This window comes from Bombina bombina, chromosome 3 (genome assembly GCF_027579735.1).
Source record: "Bombina bombina isolate aBomBom1 chromosome 3, aBomBom1.pri, whole genome shotgun sequence".
NCBI lineage: Eukaryota > Metazoa > Chordata > Amphibia > Anura > Bombinatoridae > Bombina > Bombina bombina.
The window spans coordinates 324,899,527-324,918,836 of record NC_069501.1 but is presented as its reverse complement, the minus strand read 5'-3'; the positions used below and the strand labels follow the sequence as shown (position 1 = coordinate 324,918,836).

Here is a 19,310-nt window from a genome sequence, read left to right as displayed (position 1 = left end):
TGGAGAAAGTGATTTTAGCAATCCCACCCAAATAACTAGACAGACTAGCATTCAGGTGAAAACAAAAAGTGAAATTTATTAGGGAACACACACAACATTTATACAGAAACTGATCTTGATAACAAGCCTTATCTGACCTTCATATCTCCCGCCATTCCCGCCCCTCCAGGCAGGCTGGCGCCTGTCATAGAAGCTAGTTTTAAAAAAAAAAAAAACAGTGGAAAACAGCACACCTTTCTTTTGTCTGTGTGGGGCACGGGATGCTAGACTTGCTAAGTCCACTTCAGTATCCAAGAAACAAATAAAAAAGAAATCCAAGAAACAGCAAATAAAAGACCTTTATTTTTCACATATAGGGTCCCAGAATAAACATACAACGTTTCAAGCCGGCATTAGGCCCTTAGTCATGTATACTTAATTGTATAGGTTCCTGTCTTTTATACCTTCACCTGTTTACTTAATCACATAGGAGCATTCTTGTGCACAATAGTGACATCTAGTGGATGTAAATTATACAATAATCATTTAATTTTTTTTTTCATCTAATGCTCATATGTGAATATGCAATGTTACAAAAATTAAAAACAGCATAAAACCCATATATACAAATTGAAAGAGGAGTGCAAAGCATATTCCAACAATACTAACCTAAAGTAATGGGGCTAAATCACAATATTTGAAATACAACAGTATACAATATCATTTTTAATTTTTAATTTTTAAACCAAAAGATGAATTTACCTATATTGTACAACTAGTCACATAGTTATGTCAAGTTAGATTAGACCCCAATATATTCAGTATACCAGTTTTACTTAATTCTAGAATAGCTAATTCTTTTATATATCATTTAAAATTTTGGGAAAAATTATTTATAGAAACAAATTCCAATCAAAATCCTTATTTAGACCACTAGGAGCCAGGGCCTCAAGATTAAGGACCCAGAACATTTCTCTGATTTTTAAGATGCTCTCTATCCCCTCCCCTTCTGGGTTTATCCACCTGTTCTATAACTTGGAATCTAAGCTGACTTATATTGTTCACCATAGAGAGGAAGTAAAAGGATACAGGAGCGTCTCTGTTATTATGTCTGATATTTGAATTATGCTCTGTTATTCTCTCTCTTACCTCCCTGCAGGTCTTGCCAATATAAATAAACCCACATGGGCATTTGATTAAATAGACAGAAAAGGTTGCTCTGCATGCCAGGTATTTATTTATTTTAAATTTCTTCCCATTGGTTGGGTGATAAAAAAAAATCACCCTTTATCATCGAGCTGCAATTACTGCAGCTAAGGCAGGGGTAACAGCCACCCTCTTGTGTACCTATTGTCTGTTGGACATTCTTTTTACCACTGCCTATATCTGTATGCACAAACATATCCTTAATACATTGATTCCTTCTGTATGCAACCATGGGGCCCATTTCAAATTCTTTAACCTGAGGGTTATAGTCTGTTAGTATGTACCAATGCTTTCTCAGTATACCTGAGATCTTTTGACTCTATTATATTGTGTCACAAATATCATTTTATTTCCTGTCTCACATTTAGTTTTCTTAGTTTGACTAGATTCATCACAGACAACCTTAAGTTGTTTCTATCAGTGCTCATTGTATATGTCTGTCTTCAAAAAAACACCTTCTATGTAAACATATGTATCCAGATATTCAATGCCAATCTCACTCATATTCAGGGTAAATTTAAGTCCCCTCACTGAGTCATTCAAATCCTGTAACGTCGCCCCCACATATGCCAACATTTTCATGAACAGCTATGAGGAATACTTTGTGTACCCTCATAGTCTGTTCAAGTTCTATGGTGCCTCCTGGTGGAGGTACATAGACGATGTGTTTGGTGTGTGGGGGGTGACGTTGGTAGCCTATTGTCATTTGTACAGAATTTGAATGACTCAGTGAGGGGACTTAAATTTACCCTGAATATGAGTGAGATTGGCATTGAATATCTGGATACATATGTTTACATAGAAGGTGGTTTTTTGAAGACAGACTTACAGTATATACAAAGAGCACTGATAGAAACAACTTATTACAGTACAGTAGCTGCCATCCTAACAATGTGTTCAAAGCAATACCTAAAAGCCAGTTCACCAGGGTAAAACACATTGTCTCAGATAGTAACAAATGTAAGTTGAGAGTGGAGGAAATGGCCAATAAATTTATTGCCAGAAAATATCCATTAAATCTTATATCAGAACAATTTAAGGTTGTCTGTGATGAATCTAGTCAAACTAACGGCTAGATTTAGAGTTGGGCGGTAGCCGTCAAAACCAGCGTTAGAGGCTCCTAACGCTGTTTTTTACCGCCCTCTGGTATTTGGAGTCAGTCAGGAAAGGGTCTAACGCTCACTCTCCAGCCGCGACTTTTCCATCCCGCAGATCCCCTTACGTCAATTGCGTATCCTATCTTTTCAATGGGATCTTTCTAACGCCGGTATTTAGAGTCGTGGCTGAAGTGAGCGTTAGAAATCTAACGACAAAACTCCAGCCGCAAAAAAAAGTCAGTAGTTAAGAGCTTTCTGGGCTAACGCCGGTTTATAAAGCTCTTAACTACTGTGCTCTAAAGTACACTAACACCCATAAACTACCTATGTACCCCTAAACCGAGGTCCCCCCACATCGCAGCCACTCTATTAAAATTTTTTAACCCCTAATCTGCCGACCGCACACCGCTGCCACCTACATTATCCCTATGTACCCCTAATCTGCTGCCCCTAACACCGCCAACCCCTATATTATATTTATTAACCCCTAATCTGCCGCCTCCGCTATCGCTGACCAATGCATATTATTATTAACCCCTAATCTGCCGCTCCGTACACCACTGCCACCTACATTATAGCTATGTACCCCTAATCTGCTGCGCCTAACACCGCCGACCCCTATATTATATTTATTAACCCCTAATCTGCCCCCCTCAACGTCGCCTCCACCTGCCTACACTTATTAACCCCTAATCTGCTGAGCGGACCGCACCGCTACTATAATAAAGTTATTAACCCCTAATCCGCCTCACTCCCGCCTCAATAACCCTATAATAAATAGTATTAACCCCTAATCTGCCCTCCCTAACATCGCCGACACCTAACTTCAATTATTAACCCCTAATCTGCCGACCGAATCTCGCCGCTACTGTAATAAATGGATTAACCCCTAAAGTTAAGTCTAACCCTAACACTAACACCCCCCTAAGTTAAATATAATTTAAATCTAACGAAATAAATTAACTCTTATTAAATAAATTATTCCTATTTAAAGCTAAATACTTACCTGTAAAATAAACCCTAATATAGCTACAATATAAATTATAATTATATTGTAGCTTTTTTAGGATTAATATTTATTTTACAGGCAACTTTGTATTTATTTTAACCAGGTACAATAGCTATTAAATAGTTAAGAACTATTTAATAGCTAAAATAGTTAAAATAATTACAAAATTACCTGTAAAATAAATCCTAACCTAAATTACAATTAAACCTAACACTACACTATCAATAAATTAATTAAATAAAATACCTACAATTATCTACATTTAAACCTAACACTACACTATCAATAAATTAATTAAATACAATATCTACAAATAAATACAATGAAATAACAAACTAAAGTACAAAAAAATAAAAAAGAACTAAGTTACAAAAAATAAAAAAATATTTACAAACATTAGAAAAATATTACAACAACTTTAAACTAATTACACCTACTCTAAGCCCCCTAATAAAATAACAAAGCCCCCCAAAATAAAAAAATGCCCTACCCTATTCTAAATTTAAAAAGTTCAAAGCTCTTTTACCTTAACAGCCCTGAACAGGGTCCTTTGCGGGGCATGCCCCAAAGAATTCAGCTCTTTTGCCTGTAAAAAAAACACATACAATACCCCCCCCCAACATTACAACCCACCACCCACATACCCCTAATCTAACCCAAACCCCCCCTTAAATAAACCTAACACTAAGCCCCTGAAGATCTTCCTACCTTATCTTCACCATGCCAGGTTCACCGATCCGTCCTCGGAAGTCTTGATCCAAGTCTCGGAAGTCTTGATCCAAGCCCAAGCGGGGGGCTGAAGAGTGACGTCCATCCTCGGGCTGCAGTCTGGATCCAAGTGGCGGCTGAAGAAATCCATCACTGGGCTGAAGTTGGAAGTCCATCATCGGGATGAAGTCTTCTATCAAGCAGCATCTTCAATCTTCTTTCTTCCGGAGCGGAGCGGAGCAATCTTGTTCCCAGCCGACGCGGATCCATCCTCTTCTAACGACGCCTACTAGCCGAATGACGGTTCCTTTAAATGACGTCATCCAAGATGGCGTCCGTCGAATTTCGATTGGCTGATAGGATTCTATCAGCCAATCGGAATTAAGGTAGGAAAATTCTGATTGGCTGATGGAATCAGCCAATCAGATTCAAGTTCAATCCGATTGGCTGACCGATCAGCCAATCAGATTGAGCTTGCATTCTATTGGCTGTTCCGATCAGCCAATAGAATGTGAGCTCAATCTGATTGGCTGATTCCATCAGCCAATCAGAATTTTCCTACCTTAATTCCGATTGGCTGATAGAATCCTATCAGCCAATCGGAATTCGACGGACGCCATCTTGGATGACCATTTGTTGGGCTTCAGAGTTAGCTCTGTGGCTCTGAGATGATCTAAAACGATGCCTAGATTGTTCAAATGACCCTCCCAGGTGTTGCTATAGATGGCAATGTCATCCAGGTATGCACAGGCATAGTCCTGGAGGCCATCCAGCAGGCAGTCCACCATCCTTTGGAAGGTGGCTCGGGCATTCATCATCCCAAACAGCATCACTTTGAACTGGTAGAGGTTGAAGGGGGTGATGAAGGCAGACTTGGGGACAGGCTTAGGGTCTAAAGGGACCTGCCAGTATCCCTTACAGACGTCGAGCTTTATTATAGTGGTAGTGTGGGCGGACGGCAGATTAGGGGTTAATAATATTTAAATAGTGTTTGCGATGCCGGGAGCCGGTGGTTTAGGGGTTAATAACTTTAGTATAGTGGTGACGATGTCGAGGAGCGGCGGAATAGGGGTTAATAAATTTTATTAGTGGCGGCGATTTCGGGAGCGGCAGATTAGGGGTTAATACATTTATTATAGTGTTTGCGATGCGGGAGGGCCTCAGTTTAGGGGTTAATAGGTAGTTTATGGGTAACACCTTAGTTTTATATTACAGCTTTGTAGCATAAAACTCATAACTACTGACTTTAGATGGCGGTACAGATTTTGTTGTTTTAGGCTGTAATGCTCACATTTTAGCCTCACTGCAAAACTTGTAATACCGACGCTATGGGAATCCCATGAAAATACGTCATTTTTACGTGTGCGGGACTGACGTTGTGGTACAGGCTAAAAGGTGTGCTGTACAGCTATACTGACAAGACTTGTAATTGCTGCGGAGCTGTTTTAATGCTGAAAATGCCATATTTTCAGCGTTACAAGCCGCAACGCATAACTTGTAATCTAGCTGATAGTCTTTTTTACTTGGCCTCAAATTTTTTCCAGGATTGGTATTTTTTTTCATGTCTGGCCTTGTATCTATCTCTGGTTTTCTATTATGCATTAAAAGTGTTCACATGTTTAAAATTACAGATATGAGAGGGGTATATAGGCATTTTCATTCACATAGTCACTGTTATTGTTTTTACAGGAATTTACTTGTATTCAATATTTAACTTAATTTAAAAACAATTTAAACTGTAAATATGTTCATATTCTCTATTTCATTTAACAAGAAAAACAATAATCTAATTATGCACTACCACAAAACGCATATGAGAAAGGGGGATACCATTTTGGCCACAGGGTGTAAACTCACCTGCTAGTATCAAACTGCCAAATTCCATTGGTGAGTTTTACTCTAATACACATCAGTATGTGATGCATTTATACTTTGGTTGTCTTTACAACTTTTATAGGACATCTCTAATGAGAACAGGGGTATTTCATTTTGCACTTTATTAATTGGTGTTCACATCATTCTTCTTGTACTAGATCAGAAGAGCAATTGTTAGCATTCATGGGGCATATGGACGGTTTATCTATTCTCAGAGGCAAAGAAGAGCTGATTTCTGCATTTGATCTTTCATCATTTCATACCATTTGTGATCTAGGAGGTAATTAGTTATACTGTATATTTAACTGTTTTACATTTCTTAAATGTCCTTTAAAGGATATGAATATGAATTTCAATGTTTTTTAACTTTTGATTGTGAATTTCTATGAATTTTATAGTACAAATGTTTAAAAGTTTTTGTGTGCATGGTGTACAAAGAGAGTGTGCATTTAGTGCTTAGTGAACATGATTAGTAGATGTGTAATCCATAATGTGTATTTATACTGTGTAGGTAGTGTGTTTGGAGTGAAGTAGTGCATATTATGTGTATATTGGTGTAGTGTGTGAGGTTTATCTATCTATCTATCTATCTATCTCTATCTATCTATCTATCTATCTATCTATCTATCAATCATCTATCTATCAATATTAAAATGTACATTAATGGCATAATTAGTTTTCTATGAATTGTTTAAAAGAAAGCAAGAATATCCCAAACTTAAACTGCTCCCACTCACCCCTTAGAGCTTTGCATGACATCATAAATGACATTGCTGATGACAAACATTACATAGTTTATGACATCATCCATGTCACCTATTACATTATCAATGGCATCAGTGGTGACGTCAACCATGACATTCTAGAGTCAGAAGTAAAAATATTATCATATATATGTCTGTTATGTACTATGTAAACCGACTTTCCCTTCCATAAAGCCCTTGCTCATGTTTTCAGTCCCTCTCCATGTCACACACAGCCACCTCACCCACAATCTTCTCTTCACTCCTCCATATTCCCAAATACAACCTGTTCCTTTACCTTTCACTCCATTTACCTTATCTTCTAAGCAACTTCTCCCTCATGCCCTTCTCCCACTCTCAATACAACTAAACCACACACACCAGATTCTGTTCATCCTCTTAGCCCTACTAAAACACAGCTTCTTCCTCATTCACTCTCCCCAGATCCCTGATATACAGTATCATCCTCACTTTCTCTCTCACACACAGCCTCCACACCCTTTCATTAATGTCTCCCCCACAACACAATCTTCACCCCAGTCCTTTCCAGTATTTTCATTTTCTTCTTATACTTTAATTTTCTTATATTATACCCAACCCTGCTAATCCTTTTAGCACCCTCTCCCTTACACACCAATCATGACTTACTCCTCTCCCTTGCGTGCAACCCCTGCTACCTATTTCAACCCCATGCTAACATAAACAAGCCTAAAACACATCTATGTACAGTATCAAAGCCCTGCCTACCTTTTCTGTGATGCCCATCGCATATGTCTCAGGAAGCAGTTTTCAACAGGGTACCCTCATTGTTTGCTATAAAGAAATCCAAACCTTTTTCATTGCAATCAATCAAGTCAGCATTGAAAGTTGGAGCAAATACCCACGGGATACAGTATGAATTTAAAACAATTGTTTTTCTTCATAGCAAACAATTTACTCTTCAATATCAAACAATAAAAGCACAATCTAATAAATAAGATATAAACCAATGAGAACATAGTTCTCAAATGAGTAGTCAATATTAGAAGTCCTCAAACAGGTACGTTCTAAAGTCACATGCCTAAAACATCCAATGGACATCTAGCTATCTCAGGCATACAGATCTAAACTAAGTACAATAGGATTAGTTAATGGAATATCTATTTAGGCATACAGAGGCCAATTATCAGCAACCATATTTCCTGTGTTCCAAAGGAACATTGTGTTTGATAATTCAAGTTTATCATTTAAAAAGGCCAATTGATCACTAGGAAACCATTTTGCAATTATGCTAGCACAGCTAAAAACTGTTGTGCTGATTAAAGAAGCAATAAAACTGGCCTTCATTAGGCTAGTTGAGTATCTGGAGCATCAGCAATTGTGGGTGCTATTACAGAATCAAGATGGCCAGAAACAAAGAACCAATGTGAGAAATTGCCAAGAAACTGAAGACCTTGTACAATGTTGTGTACTACTCCATTCACAGAACAAGAACAGCACAAACTGGATCTAACCAGAATATAAAGAAATGTGGGAGGCCCACCTCACAGGTTCTCAACTGGAAGCTTCATTATATAGTACCTACAAACACCAGTCTCAACATCAATAGTGAGGGGGGTGACTCCAGGATTCTAAGAAAAAGCTATATCTCTGACTGGCCAGAGATGCAAAGAAAAAGTTAAATCTCAGACTGGCCAATAAAAAGAAAAGATTAAGATTGGCAAAAGAACAAAGACACTGGACAGAGGAAGATTTGAATAAAAAAGTGTTATGTCCAGAAGAATCTAAGTTTAAGGGGTTTGAATCACAAAGAAGGACATTCGTGAGACGCAGCCCAAATGAAAAGATCCTGGAGGAGTGCTTTACGACATCTGTCAAGAATGGGGGAGGCAATGTGATGCTCTAGGGGTGCTTTAGTGGTGGTAAAGACGTAGATTTATACAGGGTAAAAGGAACCTTAAAGAAGGAAGGTTATCACTCCATTTTGCAACACCAAGCCATACCCTGTGATCAACGTTTGATTGGAGCCAATATCCTCCTACAACAGGACAATGACCCAAAACACAGCTCCAAAATCTTTTCAGATTACCTCAACAAATTGACAACTAAAATGTCAAAGGTGTGCAAGGCTGTAATTGCTGCACATAGAGGATTCTTCGACAAAACCAATTTTGGAAGGCACAATTAATTTTTCACTTAACATTAATTATTTCTAACCTGTATGTTTTCATGGAAATTAAGGAAATGTCTAAGTGCCCCCAAACTTTTGAATGCCAGTCTCTCTCTCTCTACACGCAATAAAGCCACGTTTGTTTAAAACCAGAGAGTGCATTTGCCTGTATATTATATATATATATATATATATATATACAGTATATATATATATATATATATATATATATATATACAGTATATATATATAATAAAGCAGAGAAAGCACACTCTCACTTAAAAGGCATCTACCAGGGTGCAGGCACGGTTTGATACAGAATAGATAAAACTTGCACTCACTGGATTTTTAGAAAAGGTGCTTTATTTAGCACAAAAAAGTGACCTTTCGGGGATCAATCACCCCTTCATCAGGTCTGATGAAGGGGTGATTGATCCCCGAAAGGTCACTTTTTTATAAATATATATATATATATATATATATATATATATATATATATATATATATATATATATATATATTAAATATATATACAGTGGGGCAAAAAGTATTTAGTCAGCCACCAATTGTGCAAGTTCTCCCACTTAAGAAGATGAGAGAGGCCTGTAATTTTCATCATAGGTATTCTTCAACTATGAGAGACAAAATGTGGAAACAAATCCAGACAATCACATTGTCTGATTTGGAAAGAATTTATTTGCAAATTATGGTGGAAAATAAGTATCTGGTCACCTACAAACAAGCAAGATTTCTGGCTCTCACAGACTTGTATCTTCTTCTTTAAGATGCTCCTCTGTCCTCCACTCATTCCCTGTATTTATGGCACCTGTTTGAACTTGTTATCAGTATAAAAGACACGTGTCCACAACCTCAAACAGTCACACTCCAAACTCCACTATGGTGAAGGCCAAAGAGCTGTCAAAGGACACCAGAAACAAAATTGTAGACCTGCACCAGTCTGGGAAGACTGAATCTGCAATAGGCAAGCATGTTGGTGTGAAGAAATCAACTGTGGGAGCAATAATTAGAAAATGGAAGACATACAAGACCACTGATAATCTCCCTCGATCTGGGGCTCCATGCAAGATCTCACCCCGTGGGGTCAAAATGATCACAAGAACGGTGAGCAAACATCCAAGAACCATACGGGGGGACCTAGTGAATGACCTGCAGAGAGCTGGGACCAACATAACAAAGGCTACCATCAGTAACATACTACGCCGCCAGGGACTCAGATCCTGCAGTGCCAGACGTGTCCCCCTGCTTAAGCCTGTACATGTCCGGGCCCATCTGAAGTATGCTAGAGAACATTTGGATGATTCAGAAGTGGATTGGGAGAATGTCATATGGTCAGATGAAACCAAAGTAGAACTATTTGGTAGAAACACAACTCATCGTGTTTGGAGGAGAGAGAATGCTGAGTTGCAACCAAAGAACACCATAGCTACTGTATGGGGGTGGGAACATCATGCTTTGGGGCTGTTTCTCTACAAATGGAACAGGACGACTGATCTGTGTACATGAAAGAATGAATGGGGCCATGTATCGTGAGATTTTGAGTGCAAACCTCCTTCCATCAGCAAGGGCATTGAAGATGAAACGTGGCTGGGTCTTTCAGCATGAAAATGATCCCAAACACACCGCCCGGGCAACTAAGGAGTGGCTTCGTAAGAAGCATTTCAAGGTCCAGGAGTGGCCTAGCCAGTCTCCAGATCTCAACCCCATAGAAAACCTTTGGAGGGAGTCTGTGTTGCCCAGCGACAGCCCCAAAACATCACTGCTCTAGAAGAGATCTGCATGCAGGAATGGGCCAACATACCAGCAACAGTGTGTGACAACCTTGTGAAGACTTACAGAAAACGTTTGACCTCTGTCATTGCCAACAAAGGATATATAACAAAGTATTGAGATGAACTTTTGATGTTGACAAAATACTTATTTTCCACCATAATTTGCAAATAAATTCTTTCCGAATCAGACAATGTGATTGTCTGGATTTGTTTCCACATTTTGTCTCTCGTAGTTGAGGTATACCTATGATGAAAATTACAGGCCTCTCTCATCTTCTTAAGTCGGAGAACTTGCACAATTGGTGGCTGACTAAATACTTTTTTTGCCCCACTGTATATATATATATATATATATATATATATATATATATATATATGTATGTACAGATATATACAGTTTTGCTATATGAAGAACATTGGAATGTGAAATATTAACACTTATTATTAACACTAAACACTTTATTAAATGTGAATATTGCATAAAATAATTTTACATGTTTTCTGCTACTTAACTGTTACTTAACTACAAAGCTCCAATGCACTTATATACTGTATATATATTTGTCTATATATGTGTATATATTATTTAAGTGTTTATATGTGTTTTACTGTACATTTACTGTACATATTTCACATTCAAATGTTCTTCACTTACAGGATAATGGTCTTTTTATTCTTAAATACATATTTCTATATAAATGTGTATATACCCATACCTGCATATCTATTCCTATAGATATATAGGTATAGATATGTAATCTACATGAACAGTATCAGATATATAGAAATATATATTTAATAATTAAAATTACATTTTCCAGGTGAAGAACATATGAACTTAAATATATATATATATATATATATATATATATATATATATATATATATATATATACATATATATATATATATATATTTATATATATATATATATATATATACTGTACATAAATACACATCTTTAGACATGTACAGTATATGTAAGTATCTCAATGTTAAAGCCCTTTGCATGCCTTTTTTCTAACACCTGAGACCTCATATCTTTAAGCTCTTCTAACTTTTATGCAATTTTATTTTTTAATAATTTTTATCAGATAGTGTTATTATGAGTGTAGCTGTACTTTTAAATATATTTTTGATGTTTTTTGTGATACTTTTTGTTCAAGCATAACAGTTAACCAGAGCTCTGAGGATGCACTATTCCGATACAAGTTAAATAAATAGAATGTGCTAGAGCGAACGTGTTTACTTTCAACTTGTAATACACAATACTTCTAACTTGCACTAACAGCCGTGATAAACCTGATATTGCATGTGTGAAACAGTTAGCGTGCCACTCATAATCTGGCCCGTAATCGGGCGCCCTGGGAGTGGAGAAGGTTTTTGTGCAATTTTGACAGCAAACAAAAATAGGTGTAATTGAATATTTTTTTTTTTTAAATTTTCAAAAGCTTTATTGAAAAATAAAATATACTCATACATCATAAAGAAAAACAATAAAGCGTACAATAGGGTCTATACATAGTAGCTGCGTTATACATTTCACGTATCCACTTATGACTAATAATACTCAAGTGTTCGCTGAGTTAGTACAGAATGTGAGGATGAAGGTAGTCCTTATGGAGCTATCTCAATCAAGCTGTAATACAGGCTACTTCTCTAAATGTCCAGAGAGAAAACAAAATAATCCAGTCTTTCAATATAGTGGGACAAAGATTTATAAGTGGTAAACACTGGTCTGTAATCTGATAGTACACAAAACAAAATTCTATCTAGCTCTGCATCTACACAGTTGTGGTAACAGAAAATATGACCCCAAATTTAAGAGAAACCGCTCAAGTAAGAACGGGTAAAGATGCATAGAAAAGAAAAGTAAGAGGAGGGGGAGGGTGACGGCAGAGAAGGGGTATGGTGGAGATGAGGTAGAGGGAAGAGAGGGCTTTAAGTCAGGACCCCAGCTGGTCTATAAGAGGAGGAGGGAGGTGTGAAGCGCCTTAGGCGCCTTGCCGCAGTAAGGTGTGTGTTGTGGACTCCCAGTAGAAAATGACCTCCTGAAAGAAAGCCATATTTCCTGTTTTAAAATATGAATATTCTTCATGGGAAAGGAGTTCTGAAGTGTTATGTATCCACTCTTGTAGTGTAGGTATGCATGGGGTTTTCAACTTTCTAGTTATTAGAAATTTAGCACTGTTGAGGCCCATCTGCAATAATTTCCATCTAATTTTACAATGTTTACCCACCTTGTGGTTGAGGAGTGCAGTGGTGGGATGTAATATAAACGATTCCCCAAAGATTTTCCTAAAGTATGTTTCTATATTTCCCCAGAAAGGAGCAATGTGTTTACAACTTCACCAGATATGGGTCATGGTGCCGATTTCCCCACACCCCCTCCAGCAAGAGGCATTAGCGTTGTGGTAGATTTGTTTGATCCTGCTCGGAGTGAGGTACCAACGGAACAGAATTTTGTGGTTCAGTTCTAGTACTCTGGGGGAGTGCGATGATTTGTGTGTGTAACAGAATATGTTATTCCATTGCTCTGCTGTTAGAGTAATTCACAATTCCCTATGCCAATGTGGTGCAATAGATGGGATAGTGGGGGTGGAGGAGGTATCCAACAGTTTTTTAGCAAGTGACAGAGGTCTACTAGGGGGAATGTCCAGCAAACACAACCGTTCAAAGTTCTCTAAGTAAATCTTGTTTGTATGGGGATGTACCTATAAGGTGTGTTAATTGAGCATGTTTAAGCCACGGTGTAAAATGGCCATCCGCTATGTCTTTCAAATGAGCGCGTTCTTTTAGTTTGCCATTTTCAGTTACCCGCATTAGTGGGATTGTGTGTCCTAGTCCCCCATCTGGTAGGTCGTAAGTATAATCCCACCAGTGAATTCCGTGTTTATAGGTATCGAGGTCATTGGGGAAGGTAGGGACCTAATCCCTTTCCGCTTAATACGAATTAGATCCCATGTTCTGAATATATGGGAGTATAAAGTGTTTAATCCAACAAAGAGGATCAATTTCTTGTGTATTTAGAAGGGAGGCATCTATTGTCGCCCATGTTTTTGAGTAAGGATAATAGTGCCATTCTAAGATTCTCTAGAGGACAACCGCGTTGTAATACTGTAAGATTGACGGAAGTCCCATGCCCCCCGAACCTAGTGGTAGATGGAGTAGTTTTCTGTTAATCCTGGGTCTGATGCCACCCCATATGAAAGAATTAATTAATGCTTGTATCTAGTTTAAGTAGGAATTGGGAAGGTGGATGGGGGCCATCTGAAGGATATAAAGGATTTGAGGGAGTGTGGTCATCTTAACAGCCTGTATATGCCCCCACCATGACAAGGGTTTGTCTTTCCAAGTGTCAAAGTCTTTTCACAGTTTATGTAGCAAAGGGAGATAGTTATGTTTGAATATTTTATTACTAGATGAAGCAAGGTAGATGCCCAGGTATTTAATCTTGTCAGATTTTAAATTATATGGGCAGGATGAGCTGAGTCGTGAGAAATCCCTGTGGGGCATATTGATGTTGAGGATCTCAGACTTTTGTGCATTAATGGAAAAGTTTGTATGATTACCAAAAGTGTGAAATTCTGTCAACAATGGATGAATGGATGTTTCTGGGGATGTGAGAAGGACCAGGACATCATCCACATACATAGTAACCTTGTAAGAGCAAGAGCCCACTTGTATACCCTTAACATCTGTGTTCCCTCTAATAAGTGCAGCTAATACCTCCATTGAAAATGCGAATAGGAGTGGGGACAGGGGGCAGCCCTGCCTCGTTCCTTTTAATATGTTAAAGCTTTCATAAAGGGTACCATTGGCTTTAACCCTAGCTGTAGGTTGTGAATAAAGACTAAATACTCTGTTTATCATTTTAGGTCCCAATCAGAAGGCATTCTAAGATAATATTAAAACATTCCAGTCCAGTCGGTTGAACGCTTTCTCAGCATCTGTTGAAATTAATATTGATTCTTGTTTCGACCGACTGGAGTGCTCTATGAGGTGAAGAACCCTAATTGTATTATCTCGCGCCTCTCTTTTGGGTACGAAGCCTGATTGGTCAGTGTGGATTAATTGAGGGAGAATTTTATGAATTCGTGAAGCTAAGATTTTTTCATATAGCTTGATATCTGTATTAAGCAACGAGATAGGGCAGTAGCTTTCAGGTCTGGTTGGGTCTTTATCTGGTTTCGGGATAACGATAATGTGTGCTTCTAAGGCTTATTTTGACCAAAGTTGATGATTATCAATGGATTGGTAGAGTGTCGTGAGATGGGGGGCTAAAAGTTGGGCAAATTGTTTGTAATAAAGGCCCGTAAAGCCATCCGGCCCTAGGCTTTTATGCAATCGGAAGGTTTTGATGGCAGCTAAGGTCTCCTGAATAGTTATAGGTTCTTCTAATGCATCAGCTAGTTTAGTATCTAGTACTGGTAGGGCGGCATCTGCTATATATTGTTCACTAGCCATTTCTATCTTCGATGAGGGAGGGGAGGGAAGGTTATAGAGTGTACTGTAGAATGCCCTCATTTGAGCCACAATTTGGTCATGACTCACTAGATTGTGCCCATCCTCATGTTGTAAAGAGTGTATATATGTATCGTTCTTATGCTGTCTGAGTGTCCTGGCCAAAGTTGTCCCAATTCTATTTGATTTAGAAAAGAATATTTTCTTAAGACGGTATGCTGCGTTTTGTGCTTCTCAAAATAGTAAGTGGTTTAGATTGTTCCTGGCCATTCTCAAATGTCCCATGATCAAATTATCAAAATGCTGAATTGAAAAGATGTTTCACAAGGCTAAAGAGTTATTATGTGGAAGTAACCAAGGCAGCCAGAAGTGATTTAATACTTGATAGACTATCTGGAAACAAAAAGATACAGAATGTTTCCATAAGACAGCTTCTTTTGGTCTGCTGTTTGGTTGAGAGAGAAACAAAATGCCTGCCAGATGTTGTCACTTAGGGGCATGGTTATACCCGTAACAGTAACTCAGATGTACAACACAGAAAGATTTAAGACAGCAACCAACTAATTGTAGGAACAGAAATATGTTTAAATGTCACTTCAATATTCCGTGGCTAAATTAGGCAAGCTCTGTTGGATTGTACCATTCAGTGATGTCACTAAAGGGGTGGAGCTTAGTTCCGTTCTCGGAGAGTTAAGGAAAAAAGTTGGCTTGAAACAAAAAGGCCGGACTTGGCAATACTTCCGTGGAAAGAAGACAGTTCCGGTATTATTAACAGTTTGCAGGAATGGAACAAGCAGCTGAATGTAAGTTTGTGAGGAACTGCTTTAGAGGTTAGGTACTGTGCCCAACCAAGTTTTCCAAAAAGGAGATACTCCTCTATATCCTGGAATAAGCAGGCAGAGTGTTAGAGGTGAAAAGGTAAACAGTTGCACGGGAATCCGCTGGTTGAAGGTAAAAGGTTTCAGGGAAACTCAGAACGCTTAGTTGTTAAACTAAACAAATTTATTAAGCACTTGTGTCAGCTGGTGAACAGAATATGAAGGGAAAGGGGGATGGGCCAAGATTACACAGAGAGCCTGACATCAGGCTCCTGGAACTCAGTCCGGCACTGAGTTCCAGGAGACCGGATAGCCCAAGGTGGTTTTGCTGGCCCTCCAGTGGTCAGCTGCTGGTGTTTTAGCGCATCTCTGTGACACATTACTTAAACATTGATGATAACTTTTTTTTTTTTTTTTTAAACTTTATTTATAAACAAGAATCCAAGACATACATGGCGAGTACAGTCACAATGATATGGATATAACAAAGTGATCATTTGTAGAATAAAACAATTTTACAGAGCATATTGTAAAAGGTAAAGGAGAAATGAAATCTCCATGCATGCCCCGAGATTCAGCTTTTTCCAATAACATTTTTGCAAACAAACAGAGAAGAAAAAGAAAGAAGGTAACATATAAGGGAAGAAAGAAAGGAGGAAAAGATAAGAGGAAGACATACAACATTCATACTTACCCAGAGCGCCTCCAGGTCCCCCCCCCCCCCAACAGGCAGATCATTCATGGGCACGATCTGAGGACAGACACCACCTGCCCCTGAGATTTTCACTGAGAACATACTGACTATTTTTAAAGGGAAAGAGAACCCTATCTCTTACTAAATCCGGCAAATGCAACAAATAAACCTCCCATTTAAGGAGAAATCTCTTTATCCTTTTCTCAGGATCACCTCTAGTATCTGCCTGTTCAATCAACATCTGATTATGTATGGTTTTAAGCAGTTGCTGAAAAGGCAGGGTTTGGTTCCCCGCCCACTCTGTCAAAATAGTCTGCTTAGCTAGCATAAGAATTGTAGTTAAAAAGATGTCATGTTTGTATGTCAGGTCTCTGGGTATCAAAAAGATCACATGCTGCGCCGAGAGGGACACGGTTTGTTTAGTTAATTTGGTTAGCCAGTACGAGATATTTTCTGCCAGAATTTTTGTATTTTGGGGCAACCCCAAAGTAGGTGGATCCAATCAGGAGACTCAAGGCAACATTTGTTACATGAATTGGGAGCCCCCTGAACCCATTTAGCCCGTAAACCAGGAGTGATGTAGGCTTGATGTAGAAATTTCAGATGTTATTCCCTTAATTTCGCGGAAATAGTACTTTGATGTGCCCTCTCGAAGCTCATAGCGATCACTGATGAGTCTACCTCTAACTCCCTAAATTGAGACCACTTGATGCTAGTCCATGAAGCATGGAGTCCTCAAAGTGACGAATCAGTAAATTGTATGTGTGTGATAACCTAAAAGAACCCAATTTCGCCAGAGCACAGAGCCTGTCTAGGTTAGAAGATTCTGTGGGTAACAATCCCTTAGAGATTAAGGTGGATATGTAGTGTCTGCATTGGAAGTATGCGAACCTGTGTGTGTGCGGTATGTTGTAGTGTGATTGTAGGTCCTGGAAGGGCAATACCTCTAAAGTCAGGGGGCGAAAAAATTGGTGAAGTTGTGTAAGTCGCAATCGTTGCCATGTCTGGAATGCCTGTGTGATATACCCCGGAAGGAAGTCCAAGTTGCCTTGTATTGGGAGATATTTACTAGTCGATCGGTGTACACCCCAGAGTCTACAAATCTTGGCCCAGGCTCTCAGCGGATCGCTGAACAGTACATGATTTTGAATAAACGGGGATAAGGATTTCAGTTTGGCATTGATGATAACTTTAGTGACATAGCTTCATAGTTATAATAGGGACGTTTATTAGTTATAGTATAATTTACTATAGTTAGTTTTATTTGACAGTAGGCAGTAGTTGAATGGGCATTACAGGGGAGTGTAGGTTAAACAAAACCTCAATGTAGGCGGTATTAGGGACTTAGCTGGGCGTTTCCAGGGGTGTGTAGGTTAGGCATGACATAGGTATCGGCGGTAAGAGGGAGTTAGCTGGGCGGTGTAGGGGAAGTGTAGGTTACCTGTGACATAGGTGTAGACTGTCCATTGGAGATAACAAGTCAGAAGAGGGGGAGAGTAGCTTAAGCATGACATTATTTTTTTAAGCATTCAGATGGAGTTAGCAGGGCGTGCTACTGGGAGTAGCCTGCACTTTGCTTTACACACACCAACAAAAGATTGATGTGTTCAAAGCAGTGAAGTGCAGCTTGCGAGTAGGATTAGCGGCCATGTTTGTTTATCAGCTGCCGAGATAAAATCACCTGAACTAGTTAGTGTAGGTGTAAATAAACTTAGGTCCCACAGAAATATTTGAAGTGTGCCTACAGGGAAACTAATGTGAGACTTCAATGTGAGAGACACCGCTGCAAACCGGACACACCTGTTTTTTAAACATTTCGACTGACCATTGGGCTGCGATGCCGACTAGGCAATAGATGCAGTTTCCTGATGGTCCATAAAAATCTTGAACATCGAGGTCACTGTGTGTATTTCAAGGGGGTTGTGCACTAGGCCTCCGACCTGAACCTAGTGCACTTTGAAAAATCACTCTTCTCACTAAAATTATTTTAATATTTAAATCAGTAAATTTTACCAAAGCCTCACTCTTACTGCTACTGCTACTCCTCCAACTGAGGGTGTCAGTACCTTATCGAACATTGTGTCACTGTGTCCTTTTCAAGGGGGTTGCGCACCAGGCCTTTAACCTGAACCTAATATTTCAATCAATGTCACCTTTTGCCAAAGTCCCACTCATTCTGCTGCTACTCCATTACTTCTGTGTGGCCGCTGACTAAGATATAGCACTATGGGACAAGAAGCTAACATATAATTGCTTTAAAATAATATACATCCACCCATAGTACAGTTACTGTCCCTTTAACCAAAATATAGCATTGCACTAAGGGACTCTAATGTGGCACAGATGCTTCTTGTAATTATTTTGATAATAGAGATTTAAGCATTATGAAATAAAAGGAGGCAGCCCCCTGCTGCATATGACTTTATTATGAGTCTACTCTACTTTTTTAAGCGGTTTCATTTCATGTAGTCTATTATTTACTTGATTCATAACAGATTTAGGTGGCTGTTGCTGGCAATACAATGATTTGTTGTAAATTACATTTGCATTTCTATGTGTATGTGACTCATACATTATTATTAATTTAAAGGAACTTTTTTATTTCTGTAAAATACATTTTTATTCTTCATGGAATTATTTTCTATGTTCTGCTACTTTTTGTAAGCATTAAATGAAAGTCAATACTTTTAATTTTTCAAGTCGAGTAGTCAAAGTCTTGAGTTAAAATTATTTGCATATTCTGCTACCCTTAGATTGTAATGGTGAACAAATATTTGT

The 19,310-nt window shown here is 38.5% G+C and overlaps 1 protein-coding gene across 1 annotated transcript in view; it reads left to right on the top strand.

Annotated features, from left to right (window-relative positions):
• The window catches only part of LOC128653246 (acetylserotonin O-methyltransferase-like), a 176,398-nt gene that overhangs the window by 115,607 nt on the left and 41,481 nt on the right, over positions 1-19,310 (top strand). The window contains exon 5 of the mRNA XM_053706434.1: positions 6,033-6,154. Within this exon, the coding sequence (XP_053562409.1) occupies positions 6,033-6,154 (122 nt within the window). The remainder of the gene's footprint in view (positions 1-6,032; positions 6,155-19,310) is intronic.